The 14,840-nt window shown below is 39.7% G+C and overlaps 3 protein-coding genes across 5 annotated transcripts in view; 1 reads left to right on the top strand and 2 right to left on the bottom strand.

Moving 5' to 3' along the window:
• The window catches only part of LOC105963828 (uncharacterized), a 35,668-nt gene that overhangs the window by 10,905 nt on the left and 9,923 nt on the right, over positions 1-14,840 (bottom strand). The gene's annotated exons all lie outside the window — the stretch shown is intronic.
• LOC105963831 (ARID/BRIGHT AND ELM2 DNA-binding domain-containing protein) lies at positions 759-4,027 on the top strand. 3 transcript variants are annotated; one of them, XM_088814665.1, is made up of 3 exons: positions 759-882; positions 1,568-2,095; positions 2,902-4,027. In XM_088814665.1, exons 2-3 carry the CDS (start codon positions 1,706-1,708, stop codon positions 3,727-3,729), a joined length of 1,218 nt encoding a protein of 405 aa, XP_088670791.1. In that variant the 5' UTR covers positions 759-882; positions 1,568-1,705; the 3' UTR covers positions 3,730-4,027. The 3 variants fall into 3 exon arrangements, with proteins under 3 accessions (XP_088670791.1, XP_088670789.1, XP_088670793.1); XM_088814663.1 differs by lacking the exon at positions 759-882 and adding an exon at positions 934-1,264; XM_088814667.1 differs by lacking the exon at positions 759-882 and adding an exon at positions 1,063-1,264 and having other exon boundaries at positions 1,394-2,095.
• Positions 4,186-14,375, bottom strand: BRM (transcription regulatory protein SNF2). Its single transcript, XM_088814648.1, has 14 exons — positions 13,391-14,375; positions 11,534-12,853; positions 10,066-11,394; positions 9,604-9,716; positions 9,238-9,325; positions 9,055-9,141; positions 8,762-8,854; positions 8,598-8,681; positions 8,304-8,507; positions 7,601-7,837; positions 5,969-7,534; positions 5,346-5,882; positions 5,027-5,272; positions 4,186-4,941 (listed from the first exon to the last, which is right to left on the bottom strand). The coding sequence occupies exons 1-14, from the start codon at positions 13,628-13,630 to the stop codon at positions 4,315-4,317; spliced, it is 6,771 nt and encodes a 2,256-aa protein (XP_088670774.1). The 5' UTR covers positions 13,631-14,375; the 3' UTR covers positions 4,186-4,314.

Genomic DNA, 14,840 nt, shown 5'->3' with positions numbered 1-14,840 from the left:
ACGAATCTAGGATTATATAAGATTAATCAATACAAGACCAAATACACAACAAACCACTAAACAAATACACAATTTAAATTTTATTTAATGTTTTCAAACATCAAATAAAATCTAATTATGTAAATTAATTAAAATTTAATAAATATATTTTACCTTACCCTAGAGTCAACATTATTTGAATTTAGGTAAATTATGAAAAACCCCCCTAAACTTAGATTAAATTACAAAAACCATCTCCGCCTATTCGTAATTACCAAAAAACTCCTGAGGTTTGTTTCCGTCGTATACCAACCCCTTACAACGTGACTTTTTCACGACTTTTTTTTTTTTACACAAATTCAGATTTTTTTTTTATTTCTCACTTATTTAACCGAAGATATAATAGACTGTACACATCTTCTGTTGACAAATTCGATCAACAATTAATCAGATGGGGTTTTTTTGTTCGTACGGGTAGGTGGGGATATTTTCGTCATTTAGCCTAAGTTCAGGTGGGTTTCGTAATTTACCCTTTGAATTTTGACCAATCAAAAAAAGTATTCAATTTTCCACAAATACCCTCATTCCAACTCACCACCAACTCAACACCCCCAAAATTTAATTAACCATGGTTAACTCATAATTCCAACCCTAAATATTCCCTACTCACCTTCTTTACAACCTTTGATAAATTTAAAAAGAAATCAAAAACTACTCAACCCTAAAAACCAAAACCCTCTTCTTTTTTGCCCTCAAACTTTTCATATTCCCACCCCCCACCCCCACCCCCCATTTGCATAAATAATAAATAAATAAATAAATAAATAAAGAAAATCAAGAAATTGAAGAATACAAAGAGTCATCCCTACCTTTGGCCTACACTCTCTGAAAATTCAATTACTGGTACGTTTCTTCTCTCTTTCTTTTTGTTTTTTTGCCAAAGAACCCTCAAACAATTTCTGAATTTCATTTTTGGGGGTGTTTTTAGTTTTTTTCGACAGAAATACTCTTTTTTTGTTGCTGTACAAAAAAACGATTTAATTGAAATTACAAAACCCCCCAATTTCTCCCCCTTTCTCTCTCACTGTTCTAGAGAGAGAAAATATATAGAGAGAGAAAAGAGCGGGACTTCCAAATTGTTTTCTTTCTCTCTCTCTCTCTCTCTCTCCAATGGGGTTATCGAGTTTTTCCAAATAGTGTGCCGGCATCAACTTTTTTTCATCCCGCCAAAATTCCGTCGGAAAAAAATTCAAATGCTATATTCTGCGTTAATCGCTTCGCCGAGGTCCGATTAAATCTCGTATTTTGTTCTTCGGAGTTTTTTACACACACTCTCACCGCCGCTGCGTGTTTTTTTTAGTTTTCTCCAAGGGTTTGAAGCTTTTTTTTTTTTTTTTTCTTTCTCTCTTTGTAGTATCAGTGGTGAAATTGAATGTGGTTTGCTTTTAGGGGAAGAATAGATATTGTGAGAAAAAAATGGCAGGATGATTGAAGATGATGATGAAGTCCTTGTTCGATGATTTTTTTTTTTTTGGTTTTTTTTTTGTGTGGGTTTATTGAAAGAATTTTCCTGCATTTGTTGTTTTAGGACACCTGGCGTCTCTGGTGATTGATGAAGGGCAGGAATTTGATTTACTTAATCTGAATATTGTTCGTAGTATTAGAGAGAACGGGCGAAAATACTGGGGGTCGAAGAAACAAATCTTGGTTTAATTGTGATTTTGTGATGGGGTTGGAGTCGGATTTGAAGGAACTTTTATCAGGTATTCCGAAAAAAATCAAGAAAGAGGAAGAGTTTGTTGATCCTAAGAAGATCGATATCGATGAGAAGTTGAACAGTGAAAATAGATTAGGTAATGTGAAGGCTAGTGAAGAACACACTGGCGATGAGGACTCTGTGAGTAGGAAAAGGAAGCGCGAATGTTATGTGGAGATGCTGAATTGGATTCGTGATGTCGCAAAAGATCCTTGCTGCGCTGCTATTGGTTCGTTGCCGGAGAGGCAAAAGTGGAAACATTATGGGAGTGAGCTGCAGTGGAAGCAGATACTATTGGTTCGTGAGGCTATGCTTTCGAACAAGAATGTCGATGCAAAGTCTCAACAATCAGTTTGGCAGGTATATATATATAATACTTCCCTCGCACTTGAATATTGAATATGATACTATATTTGGCTGTAGAATAATTTAAATAAATGCTAAAGAACTTGTTCATTTGTTCCAAATTTAAATATGCACTTCAATTTGGTTCTTTAACAGAGAGTTGTCGTTGTCATAAGCTTTTATTACCAGAGATGCTATAGTATCAAGCTAAGGGGATAGAATTATTTAGTTTCAGCATGTGTAGTCCGAGGAATTGTGGGTCTAATGTGGCATCCTCTCGGATTTTCTTGTTTCTAAGTGTGGTGGGGTTTTCTTCTTTTGATACAACTACAACCTGTTCAAGTAAATCTAACTATTCAAAATAGAATGTTCATCGTTTGTACGACTCCCTTTATATATTATTACAAATCATGTGGAAGACTATGAAATTCAAGATCGTGATGTGTTGGTAGCCACTGATTCTCGAGTGGCAAATTATCATAACATTTCTGTAATTTTAACAGAATGAAAGCGTTCAATAGATTTAGTTTTATAATTGGTCAAGAATGTTGTTCGTTGTTGATCTTTGTATTTGTTTGCAATTGCATCACAATTGTTTAACAATAACAGTGCTTCATTTGCAAGTGTTTAGCCTAAATTAATTTCATTGCTGATATTTCATATTCATTCTGTTAGTTCTGCATGCTAGTTTCTTCTACATTCACTTCATTGTCTTTTCTTACATCTCGAAAACCACATTTTGAAGTGCAAAATTAGCATAAGTTGTACGGAATCATATCCAAGAATCTCTCGATTTTAAAACAGTTTCCAATACCTTGCAGAAGAAGCAAAAGATGCATCCAAGCATATACGAAGACAACGATCAATCCAATTCCGAAAGGCTAAGATACAGTCAGAGGCTAATTTCCGCAAAAGATTCTTCTAGAAGAACACGCGAACGCTTTAATTCTGAATCATCTTCCTCTGGTTTTTTGACCGACGAGGAAAACGATTCGACAGCAGATTCTCCCACATACTTGAGCAACCACCGCAGCAAGAAACCAGTTCGTGTGGGCCCCATTTTTCAAGCAGATTTGCCACAATTATCTGAAATAAACGATTATCAAAGTGACTCCAAATGGCTTGGTACCAAAACATGGCCACTCGATAAGGCAGAACCGAAAAAATCCTTAATCGAAAGAGATCCGATTGGAAAAGGAAAACAAGAATCGTGTGGCTGCCAATTGTCGGGTTCTTTCGAATGTGTGAAGTTCCATATTAATGAGAAAAGGATGAAACTGAAGCTTGAGCTTGGGTCCGCTTTTTACAGGTGGAAATTCAACGAGATGGGTGATGACGTGGCGAGTTCGTGGACAAAAGAAGAGGAAAAAAAATTCAGGGATATAGTTGAGTCGAACAGATTATCTTCGGAGAAGCGCTTTTGGGATGAGCTTTTCAAGTTTTTTAATCGAAAAGGCAGAGAAGCTCTTGTGAGTTACTATTTTAATGTCTTTCTTCTGCGAAGAAGAGGTTTTCAGAATAGGAGCAATACTGCTGAAATTCATAGTGATGACGAGGAATCGGAATTTGGGCCGATTGGTAATAGGTTTGGTCAGAGTGCTGCAAATTCTCCAGGGTCGATTTTTCGTTCGCCGAAGAAATCTCATTGAATAGAAGATAGTTTTATTTTTTCGAGACGGTGTAAATGGGAAAAGAAAAATTATATGTTTCTCTATTTTTCTCGATTTTTGAAGTCTCTAATGGTGATGCATAGGAAGATATATAGAGACAAGGTTAGTGCAATTGACAAGCTGATCAGACCTTTTGTGTTCTCTCTTTTTTTCTTTTGTCTGTCAGCAATTTTAGTTTTTCCGATAAACTCAGTATGAAATGAATATCATTGTTTCTTATATTTGGAAATATCGAAAATGGCATCGAGAGTATTTCTGCACTGTCGTTTGGAAGGAATTTTCCGGATATGGAATTATTGGCAGATTGTTATTGAATGTTTCAATGCATAATGATCTAAGCTAATTCTCGTTGGTTATTCGATTAGTTCATCGCCTCCCTCCCTCTCTCTCTTTCTCACACACACACACGAACCAGAATTCAGTACATTCTCTCAATTACAAAGGAGTACATTTTCTTGATTTTCATTCAACCACCCTTTTGCTTTTTGTTCAACACATTATAATGATTCACAGCAATTCTTGAAAATTATACAATAATAATTCAAATTCTCCAACGAAAAAAAGTCATAAATGGCTAGGGCGCCTTCTTCCAGCATCGGTTCTCATCCTCTTAACAGGGTTCGCCCATCCAACGGACGCTCCACTGTTGTTCCCTTGCTGAGGAGGAGGCGGAGAAACGGTACCCGCCCACCCGTGCTGCGTGGAGCTTTGTTGACCCGACCCTATATCCTTCGACCCGGAAATTGGAAACGGGCTTTTTAGACCACGGCCCAGCCCAGTAGGTGAAAGAGGGCCCGAAGAAGATCCACTTCCACCCTTATTAGCAGCAGATTTCTCCCTATCTTTTCTCTTCTTTTTGCAGATAACAAGATCACCGGGATGAGTGAAAGGGTTATTTGCACCGTCTTTTTGAGGGGCATAGCTTTTGACCTTACTTGCTTCAACGGTGGTATGTATGGGCATCCGGGTTTGTGGCTTCTGGAAAGTTCCGATTTCGGAATCAATTACTGGTTTTTGGCGCTTGCCCTGATTGACAGGTGTCGGTCTTGAAGACGAACCGGTGGCTGGTGTGGTAGCGGTTGGACCAGCAAAAGACATGGAGTTTCTTGCTTCTCGAAAATCAATGTCTGAGAATGCTACGTTCAAGATATCGAAGAAGAGATCGTGGACTTTCCTTGCCTCTGATCTCACCTATTGAATTTGTAATCGTAAAAATTTGTATCAAATTAGTAACAGCTTTTTTAATGCATTTTAAAAAAATAAAGAATTATCGTACCTCATACGTGAAGCCATAATACTGCAAGCCACATTTCAACATAAGCTGCACATCAGAAACGAGCTCCATAACCCCACTGTACTCGGATTTGTCAACACAGAGATGAATCTTTCTTAAATCCAAAAGGTTATTATCCGCTGCCCCACTGGAGTGTGCAATTCTTTTCCACAGTTCAGTTAGCTGTGGAATGATTTGATGACCTTCGTTGTCTATTCTTCTCTGGAGCTTACTTATGACAGTTTTACACTGCAACACAATAATATATTAAAAATAAATTCAAAATACAGTTACAATAAGAAATTGAAAGCAGCATGCATACCTTTCTCTGGATGACTTCAGGCATCTTAGTTCCACTACTTTTAAGCCCTTTCATGACTTTATTGTCCATATTTTCTCGAATTTCAGCACCATCATCTGAAAGAGCTGACCCGTAATTCGATCTCCCAGGTTTAAGATTACCCTGCACATTAGCTGTATTTTTCCTCGACGGTAAATTACGCTTGTTTTTCATGGACGAATCATGTTTCTCAGATTTCAACGAACTAGTATCTCCAATAACTTTATGCAGACGATCATCCCTCGCTTGTGACTTCAATTTCTGGTCCACCTGGAAAGGCAACTGAGAAGAAGGTTCACCACGTCGAAGAGATAACGACTTGTCACTGCGCTTTTCTTCCGACCTCTCAGTAGTAGTATGCTGTGGGCGAAGCCGAATACTCCGTTTCCTTTTTATCTTAGGCTGCAACACTTGCTCGTCTTCACCTTCGTCACGATCTTGGTTCCAGCTACCCGATTGCTGTTGGTCAATCGGAGAATCTCCAGAGGCCGCAATTTCTCCTTCCTCTAAATCGTCCGCCTGGCAAATTAGAAAAAAGAAAAAGAAAAAACGTATGTGAGATAAATAAAGTCAAAGAGTTGACCAATACAGAAATCATGACGTACCAATTTCTTCGAACGGGAGTTGGACCTGCTATCTAGAGCAGAAAGCGACCCAAACTTCTGAGAAGAAACAGAAGGTGAAACCACCTGCATTAATTTTCGACTGTGTGAAGAGGATCCAGACGACCCTGCTTCTTCGAGTATATTATTGTGTCTGACATTATCCAAATTTCTTTGGTATTCATATCCATCAGCTGATGCAGGAATATCCTCTTCCAATTGATCTTTATTAATCTGCGGTGGTGGTGCCTCGGTATCTTCATCATCTTCAAACTCCCTGATTTCTCCTTCTTCCTCTTGAACAGAGTATTCGTTCCTATTATCAGAACTAGCTTCAGAAAATTCTCCATTTTCCTCATCCAATTCCGTATAAACAGGAATATTTCGTTTAGGTCGCCCCCTCCTCCTCTCAGTCTCGGAAGCCACTTCAGTTGAATCCGGCACAATATTTCCACCGTAAACAGCATTTCGCGATTGCTTCTTTGACTTTGATAAATTAGCAACAGTGGCATTCACTTCCTTTGTACTAGCACGAATCCAATCAGGAACCTCATCATACCGAGTCATGTCCTCCGCCCAGTCAAATTCTTCATCCATTTGATCGAATATCTCCACTTCTGCCTCACTCCTAGCAATCATTCGGTTCACCTCATGCAGAGAAGGAACATCATGAACTGTTTCTTGGTATCTTTCTTCATCATGCAACAGGGTCTCTAAAGTCAACCGCCTCTCTTCATGCGTAGTCCTCTGGTCAAATCGCCCAGCATTTATAACCTCATCAGCCATTTCAATCTTATACTGTTGGATATTATTCCGAATCAAGCTCTCGATCGAACCTATATACCGATCCTTGCCAGCAAGGTCGTCGTCTGAATCTACTATTCCTCCAGTACTGAACTCATCTTCTTTCTGATGACTAGATATTTTGCCGACCACAGCTTCCATATAAATGACTTTCACCTCCCTAGTCTGCCCTATACGGTGGGCTCGAGCAACAGCTTGTTCCTCGTTTTTCGGATTTGGATCAGGATCATATATGATGACTGTGTCAGCAGACTGAAGATTCAGACCCCGTCCAGCTGCACGAATGCTGAGCAAGAAAATAAAACAATCAGTGTCGGGCCGGTTAAATTCCACAATAGCACTTTCACGGTCTTCCAAACTAGTCATCCCGTCAATTCTTCTAAATATAAGCCTTCGCCACTGCAAATATTCTTCCATTATGTCGAGAAGTTTGGTCATGGTACTAAAGAGCAGTACTCTATGCCCAGTCCTCTGAAGCTTAATCAAAATCCTATCAAGAATCCACAATTTTCCGCATGATCTCACAAGGAAGTCCTTTGAAAAATCGCTGAAATATGGGTAGTTGAGCAGTGGATGATTGCAAGCTTTTCTGAGCTCCATGCATCTATTGTTTAAAGTTTTATAAATTTTAGCCTGATAATTTGGATTCTTTTGAGCCTTCCGCTCTTCGTCTTCAGGATCAACCCTAAGAGTACCAGTGGACTTAATCCAATCATAAATGGCACCTTGTATTGCAGACATTCTGCATTTCATAACAATTGAAACCTGCATTCGAAAATTAGTTAGAAGGAATCCATCCCACAAGGTACCCATAATTACAGAAAGACATACCTTTGGAGGAAGCGATCCTTCCACATCTTCAACTCGACGTCTGAGCATGAAAGGCTCTAAAATTTGATGAAGCCTATGGATAATTATCACCTTCTTCTCAGTCTCAAGCCAGTCATCTTCATGTGCGGGGCCTTCTTTTTGAAAAGGTTGAGAGAACCAATCATTAAACGCTTTCTTATTATCAAAGACTTCTGGGAGAAGTAGGTTCAAAAGAGACCAAAGTTCTTTAAGATCATTCTGCATACAAAGAGAAGAGGAGTGATGGATGAAGGTCTCAATCAAAAATGTAAGACAAAGGCAAAGAAAAAGGGAAAATGTTAAGCATCGTCCTTGCGCATTTACTAATATATTTTCCCATCCTTGTTTAGTACGTAATTTTTCCTTTTTAGGGACATAAAATAAACTCTTTACCCTAATACGATTTTTTCAGAATTGCCTTCCACTCAAAGTAACGATTTGAGACTACTAATGTTCCACTAGTGCTTCTGTAAACTACTTTTAGGCCAATGTTGCTAGAACAACTCAAATTTATACTTTTCCAGCTCATCTAAAACTCCAGCCAATTCAAAAGGCAGTCCTCATTGTGACAGATGGAAAATAACAAGAAACTAACTGTAAAAAAATTAAACAAAAATCCGTAGTAGAAACTGATATAAAAGCTTCAGTCTAGCCAACCAAAGAAAACTCCATAACAAAATCACACCTGCAATGGTGTCCCTGTGAGAAGCAAGCGCCTTTGGCAGCGATATCTATCAAGATCACGAGCTAATACCGACTCTCTGTCTTTCATCCGTTGTGCTTCATCAATTATAATATATTTCCAATCAATTTTTGAAAGTTTTGAGCGGTCATACATAATGAACTCATAAGTTGTCACAAGGACATTAAACTTCATGGCTAGCACTTCCTACACAGAGGATGAAACAAAAAGATATCAATTACAACAGAAGGAAACTGTATAGATAGAATTTACATCAACAAACTCTAATTGTCTTACTTGAAAAAACAATTTCGACCTTTGGTCTTTCGTACCAACGTAGTATATGCAGGAAACACTTGGAAGCCAAGTATGCAATTCACTCTGGAATACAATGTAAATCACAAATGTTATAGGAGAAAATACTCGTAAGAACTTAAATTACCAATAAAATGAACCACTACCTTCCAGTTCACCAGAACAGCATTAGGAACAATAATAAGATGTGGACCGTAATTTCCTTTGAACTCCATTAAATAAGCAATCAAGGCCATGACCTGTATAAGCAAACAAATCATTAGATCTCTAACTTATGCATCTACAGACATCCACAAACACAGGAATGGACAGCGTTAAAAGGATGAGAAAGGAAATTAACGAGCTCCAACAATATTGCAATAAATCATGTATAAACAAGGATATTTGTCCTTTTAGGCATATACAGTAGCAGGCATCAATACTATTCACAAGGACACACCTGCACAGTCTTCCCAAGACCCATCTCATCAGCCAAGATTCCATTCAGTTTATTGTTATATAAAGATAACATCCACTGCAAACCAACCTGCATATTTGGGTAAACATATGTCAATACCTTTAGGCAATGCAAGTCATCGCCAAATGTAATTGGTCAATAAGGTGCAAACTTAATAACACTGACAAGCTGATAGTCTCGGAGTGTTCCAGCTCGTAACGTTGAGGGCTGCCTAATGACCCTTTCATTCACGGCATGTGCAAGATTGTAATACCTGGAGAACTCAAAAAATAAAGTGTAAGCGATAGTATAGGAAAAGCTAATTATGTACGGCATAATGATGCTTAAGGTTAAATTCCTGAGTATTAGAAGAACAGATGTGGGATATGAGGATATCCAAAATAGACTAAGAAATCATCTAGCAAGAGAAAAAACCAGATGCCACATTTAATAGGGAAACTGAGAGCATCAAAACATTTACAGTTGCCTGTTAATTGCTCCTAAACGACATCTGAATGCCAATTGTCAGAAATCACACGGAAAGAGGCTTACTTGTTAACTGATGAACTATCTCTTGGTGCATTCATCTCAGAAAACCGATTCCTAATTGACACTTCTTCTCTAGCACAAGTAGCGGCAGCTCTCACTTCTTCTTCAGAGAGACCCTTTGCTCCAGAAAAAGAAAGATATGAATGAGACCTCAAACCAAAATATTAGCAAATAACATAGAGAAATTTAGATAACATTATTTCTTAATAAGTCAAGGATAATATCATAGCGCTTTGAGCTTTGACTTCACTAATCGGTAACTGCACCAGATTGACCAACGAAAAGGTATTTTTGTACTACTTCCAGGCACATAATACTATCAAATCACAAAAACAGTAAAATGCATGATCCACTTTGACAACGCGTTTTCTTCGCTTCACAAGAAATCCTTGATAACATTAATATTTTCTGTACTTAGTGTGCCATTGTGTGTGTGTATGTGGGGGAGAGAAACAGAGAGAGTACCTGTGCACGTGCAGCTGCAGCAGCAGCATTAGCTGCTTCCTCAACCTCCTGCTGATTTTTAGTAGCTGTTATTTTACTTCCCAGTTTCTGAAGATACTCCTCGGTTTGCGTTAAAAACGAAGACAAAACAGCATATCTTTCTGCAGCCTCCCCAGGTACATTGGTTTGTTGCTCCAGCAACATCTCCCTATATCTTTCTACATCATTGTTTTTCAACGCCTCCATCCTTTTATTGCGGCCACCATCATCCTTCCTCTTGGAGAACTCCCTTAACATTCTTTCATGGTACTTGTGAACTCCCCTATTGCGGGCAGTTCGAGCATCACGTATGCCCCAATGTGCCTCAAGAAGCTTCTTGCGCCACTGAAATATGGATTTCAGTTGCTTCTCCCTAGATGCCTTCTGGGTGGCCTGCGCTTGCCTGTTAAGCTCCTGGCGTTGACGCTCACACAGTCGAACAAATTTTCGGTACGGCCTATCAGGCATAGCCATAATTTCTTGTTGTTGTTGCTCAATCTCATCCCTCAACCGTGCCTGACACTCCACGAGCTGGAGTTTTCTGGATTCAATTTGTAGCCGTGTCACAAGATCTGGTCTAATTCTCTTCCTCTCCAAGTTTACAGCCAGTATTTTATCAATCTTCTCTATTTTCTCTGCCCTTTTCCTTTTACGGACTTCTCCGCCTTCATCAGCAAAAAGATCTTTAATATTATATGACAAAGTCAAATTACTAGGGTTGTTCATCATAGAAGATCCAAGAGTCTCATGTTTCCTGGTGAAGACAGGGAAATCGAATAAAGGCCCATGATACTTTCTAGTCGAACCAGCATCCCTAGGTTGGGTTGTATTACTGACTTGAATGGGTTTCTTTACTTGCATTGAATCTGAAATGCTCGACTGTGTGGCAATTCCTTTACCCCTATCTGCAGCAACATCACTCCTGATAGGAGCTTTCTGATTGTCTGGTTCAGATTCCTGGTCAGACTTACCAGAATTACCTATGCATTGCTGCTCTTCTTTCCCGGGAGGAACCACAAAAACTGGCTCTTTAGCTGCAGTTGTGGAACTTTGTGCGGTAACTGTTAAGGCAGCTGGCTTATCATCTCCTGAGCCTTCCTCCTTTAAATTACTTACTCTGGTCACTGATTTTACAGCACCAGGTCCCTTCTCACTTGACTCCATATGTTTTGTACGCTCATCTACATTATCTCCAGCTGATCCATCCTTGCCAGCACTTACAGTAGGTGGAAGTATCTGTTGGGTCTGCACATCAAGTGGTGGAGGAACAATAGCTTGGAGCAATTCACGTGGCAGAGTCCCATCTCCTTTCTGCATGAAAAAACAAAGAAGAGACAGAACATGATGTAAAAATATATCAGAAGATCAACCAAAATGAGAAGAAATACAATAACGAATATTGGAACCAACTTGGTGCCAAATTACAAATGTTTAGGCAAAATGCCCTTACCTTCAGGCGCCTAAATGCAAGTATCTGTGCTTTAAGTACATGTAGCTGCTGCTTGCTAAAACCAGCATGAGATTGTCGTGGCTGGGGAATCTGTCCACCCTGAGATGTTGACGGATTACCAATGTCCCTGTCATTAGATGGAGCCGAAGATTGTGAAGGAGAACGATTAAGTTGTCTGGTGTTCTGCGTCTGAGAAACTTCTGGGACAGTGACTGAAGGTTTTGCAAGTAAAGTATCAACTCCTTGGTTCAAATTCCCAGATGACTGTGAAGGATGCATAGGTGGCATTCCATGGCCAAACAAGGTAGGTTGTCTAGGGGGCAACTGGTTATCTCTACCATGCATGGAGAACTGTTGCATAGGCATGTTGCTTGGGTTGTTGCTAATTACGGCTGCACCTGAAGTTACACCAAGCGTACTAGGCGAAACTGCCTGCCTAGCCTTAGAAGATCCAGATTGCCCCGAGACATCACTTGAGGAGTTACCATGTGGAGAACTTTCATTTCCAACTTGTGGCGAGGTAACATGCTGTGTGGAAATTCCCACAGACTGTTTACCAGAACTATTTTCATTTGTCTTTTGCTGAGCAACCATCCTGGACTGCATGAGGGAATTAATCTGTGCTATCATATGTGCATTTGCAGGATGTGACAAGTCGATATTACGCTCAAGTGCCAAAGCCTGCATTGCCTGCATCTGTGCAGCCACAGAAATTGGGCTGTTTGTCATGCTCGTGATATTTTGCTGCGATTGTGGGCCCAGGATTGCTCCAGATGGTACAGCTTGACCAAGTATTGTGGGATGATTCAGTTTAGGGTCAGTTCTGTGTTCGATCACAGGACGCTTCTCACTCTGAACAGCCTGATCGGACGATTTCTTGGACGACGTCGACTGAGACTGATTCGCTGCTTGAGCGGAAATCATCTCTTGCATCTTCAGATTTGCCAACCGCATTTCTTGATCTTTTCCAAGAGCTCCAAACATTCCTGGTTTCATCATCTGCTGCTGCTGCTGAGATTGCATCCCCATCGTTGATTTGTTGTGTTGGGCAGCCTGGAATGCATATTGCAAGTAAGCTTGCTGCATAGGATTTAATGCTTGTTGGTCACCTTGACTCCTATTGTGACTTTGCTGCTCTGGAATGCTGGGAGAACCTTGTTGTTGGCCCAAATCGATGAACTGCCTCGGCTGTTGAGGTAGCTGCATGGAGCCAGATGCTGCAAAATTGGTTCCTCCAAGGACTCCATGAACATTGCCAGCCTGGTAGGCCAAAAGGGCGTCATTCCCTTCGGGTCTCCTCAGAAATTGTTGTTGAAATGACTACAAATGACATCCAGAAATGAGTTCATGAGCTGCTATATTCCATTACCAATTCTAAATACCATCAGTTTCAAGAGGATCGCCAGAAAATATTATCGTAAAGAAGCAAACTGAACAAGTGTGGAATAGTAGTTGAGTCAAGAACTAAAGAAACTACAAACGATTGATTAAGTTTCCGAAAAAAGCACAACTAAGTTAAGAGCAGACAAAACTTTTACCCAGTCAAAAACTGCACATAGAAAAATATGCAACAAATACTAAATAAATGAATCATTCTAACATAGTGAAGAATGTATCTCTAGAAACTCTTGGCAAGTCAAAGAAAAAAAGCCACAAGCACTAAAGAACTCCAGAGTTCACCAAATCCGTCGAAACATGAAATCAAAAGTTAATAAACAAGTCTATCAACCCTCTGCAAAAACATGAATTCCCTAGCTGACAGTACAATGCAAAGCAGACAAGCTCGAAATTCCCGTAGCACATTTATCAATGCAATAAAAGAAAACCACAGATAATAAAGACAAAAAAGAACCCAACCTGTCTTTGTTGCTGTTGCTGTTGCTGTTGTTGTTGCTGCAGCTGCTGTCTTTGCTGCTGCTGCTGCCTTTGCTGCTGCTGCTGCCTTTGCTGCTGCTGCTGCTGTTGTTGCTGCTGTTCGAAAGCGGACACTGCAGAGGAAGAGGAGGACGGTGAGGCAGAAGCAGATGCCGCCGTACTCCGGCCATGTCCACCGCCTCCTCCTCCTCCACCTTGTTGGGGCCCACCCCCGGACTGCATGCAAGAAATTGAAACAGAACACCCAGAAAAAAATCACCAACCACGCCTTTTTAGCAAACACTAGTACACCCCTCAGAAGAATCAAATTAGACAGAATCCCGTTCAAACTCTCCCAACAGTTGAAAACTTGTTAAAACAGTCAAACGCCGTCCTTCCAAAGCAGCAGATCACGTGCCCAAAAAAAAAATTCAATCTTGAAAAACCAACACCATCACGATCGAAGCCAGTAAACAAATTACAACGCCGTCGTTTCAATTCAACCTCGAAAAAACCTCAACAGGTCCACCTAGTTCGAAATTTCAGAAAAAACACCATAGATCTTCCCCCCAAAAAAAAAAAAGCAAAACCCGGAAAATCACAAAATTAATAAAATCCCCGTCGAAACCCTTCCGACAATTGAAGCTGGTGGCAGAGTCAAAACACCACAGTCCTAGATTCCGATCCCGAAATTCAAAATCAATTCCCCCGACACATGTCCCACGTTTTGGGCATACATATATACCTCTGCAAAAAAAAAAATTCACATCAAATCCATTTGCTGAAATAAGCGAGAAAATTGGGATTTTTTTTGGCGCGAAATTAGATAGCCCCCAAATCGATCTGATGGCCGGCTAGCTTCCGAACTTGCCGGAATTTTTTTTTCAATTTCACACTCAAATTCCCTCTCACTCAGTAGTGCGTGCCTCTGTGTGTGTGAGAGAAGAAATTTCCTCACGCAATTTCTATTTTATTTTTCGGATGGGGGGCCAGAAAAGCCCTAAGGGCAACCTATATAAAGGGGGCGTGAAAAAATATTGCTAATAGATAGGGGTATTTTGGTCATTTCACAAGTCGGGGCTAACCATGGTTAAATCGGCTTTGATTTGATGTAGTTAAGTCATTGACTCGTTGCGGATTTGTGGGACACGTGACTGTAACCTAACCGAATTGCCCCTCGAATATCTGATATTTACAATGTGGTCCGAATTCTTTCTTTTTGGTATGATTTTTTCAGGATATTTTGCAAAGTAATTAATTGCATATCCCTTGATTTAATTGTTTTTAATTGGTTAAACTTGCATTTTGTAGGAATTGGCAATAAAGTTGTTGGTAGAAACGACACCGTTACACACGTTACTCTTACTCAATAGTTAATATTAAAAAAAATTAATCTTTATAATTAATGTTTGCTGTTTAAAATGGAATAATTTCCTATGAATAGAAAGAAAAT

This window comes from Erythranthe guttata, chromosome 2, assembly GCF_056151865.1.
Source record: "Erythranthe guttata isolate IM_541 chromosome 2, IM_541, whole genome shotgun sequence".
Lineage (NCBI taxonomy): Eukaryota > Viridiplantae > Streptophyta > Magnoliopsida > Lamiales > Phrymaceae > Erythranthe > Erythranthe guttata.
Note: the sequence above shows the minus strand (reverse complement) of the source record. Positions and strands in the feature narration are given on the sequence as shown.

Bases quoted from the DNA above. Each gene is read 5' to 3' on its own strand.
- LOC105963831 (XM_088814665.1), top strand. From the start codon at position 1,706: ATGGGGTTGGAGTCGGATTTGAAGGAACTTTTATCAGGTATTCCGAAA. The intron at 2,096-2,901 runs GTATATATATAT...AATACCTTGCAG, and splicing joins CTCAACAATCAGTTTGGCAG to AAGAAGCAAAAGATGCATCC.
- BRM (XM_088814648.1), bottom strand. From the start codon at position 13,630: ATGCAGTCCGGGGGTGGGCCCCAACAAGGTGGAGGAGGAGGAGGCGGT. The intron at 11,395-11,533 runs GTAAGGGCATTT...TTTTTCATGCAG, and splicing joins TTGCATTTAGGCGCCTGAAG to AAAGGAGATGGGACTCTGCC. The intron at 9,717-10,065 runs GTACTCTCTCTG...TCTGGAGCAAAG, and splicing joins CTGCAGCTGCACGTGCACAG to GGTCTCTCTGAAGAAGAAGT.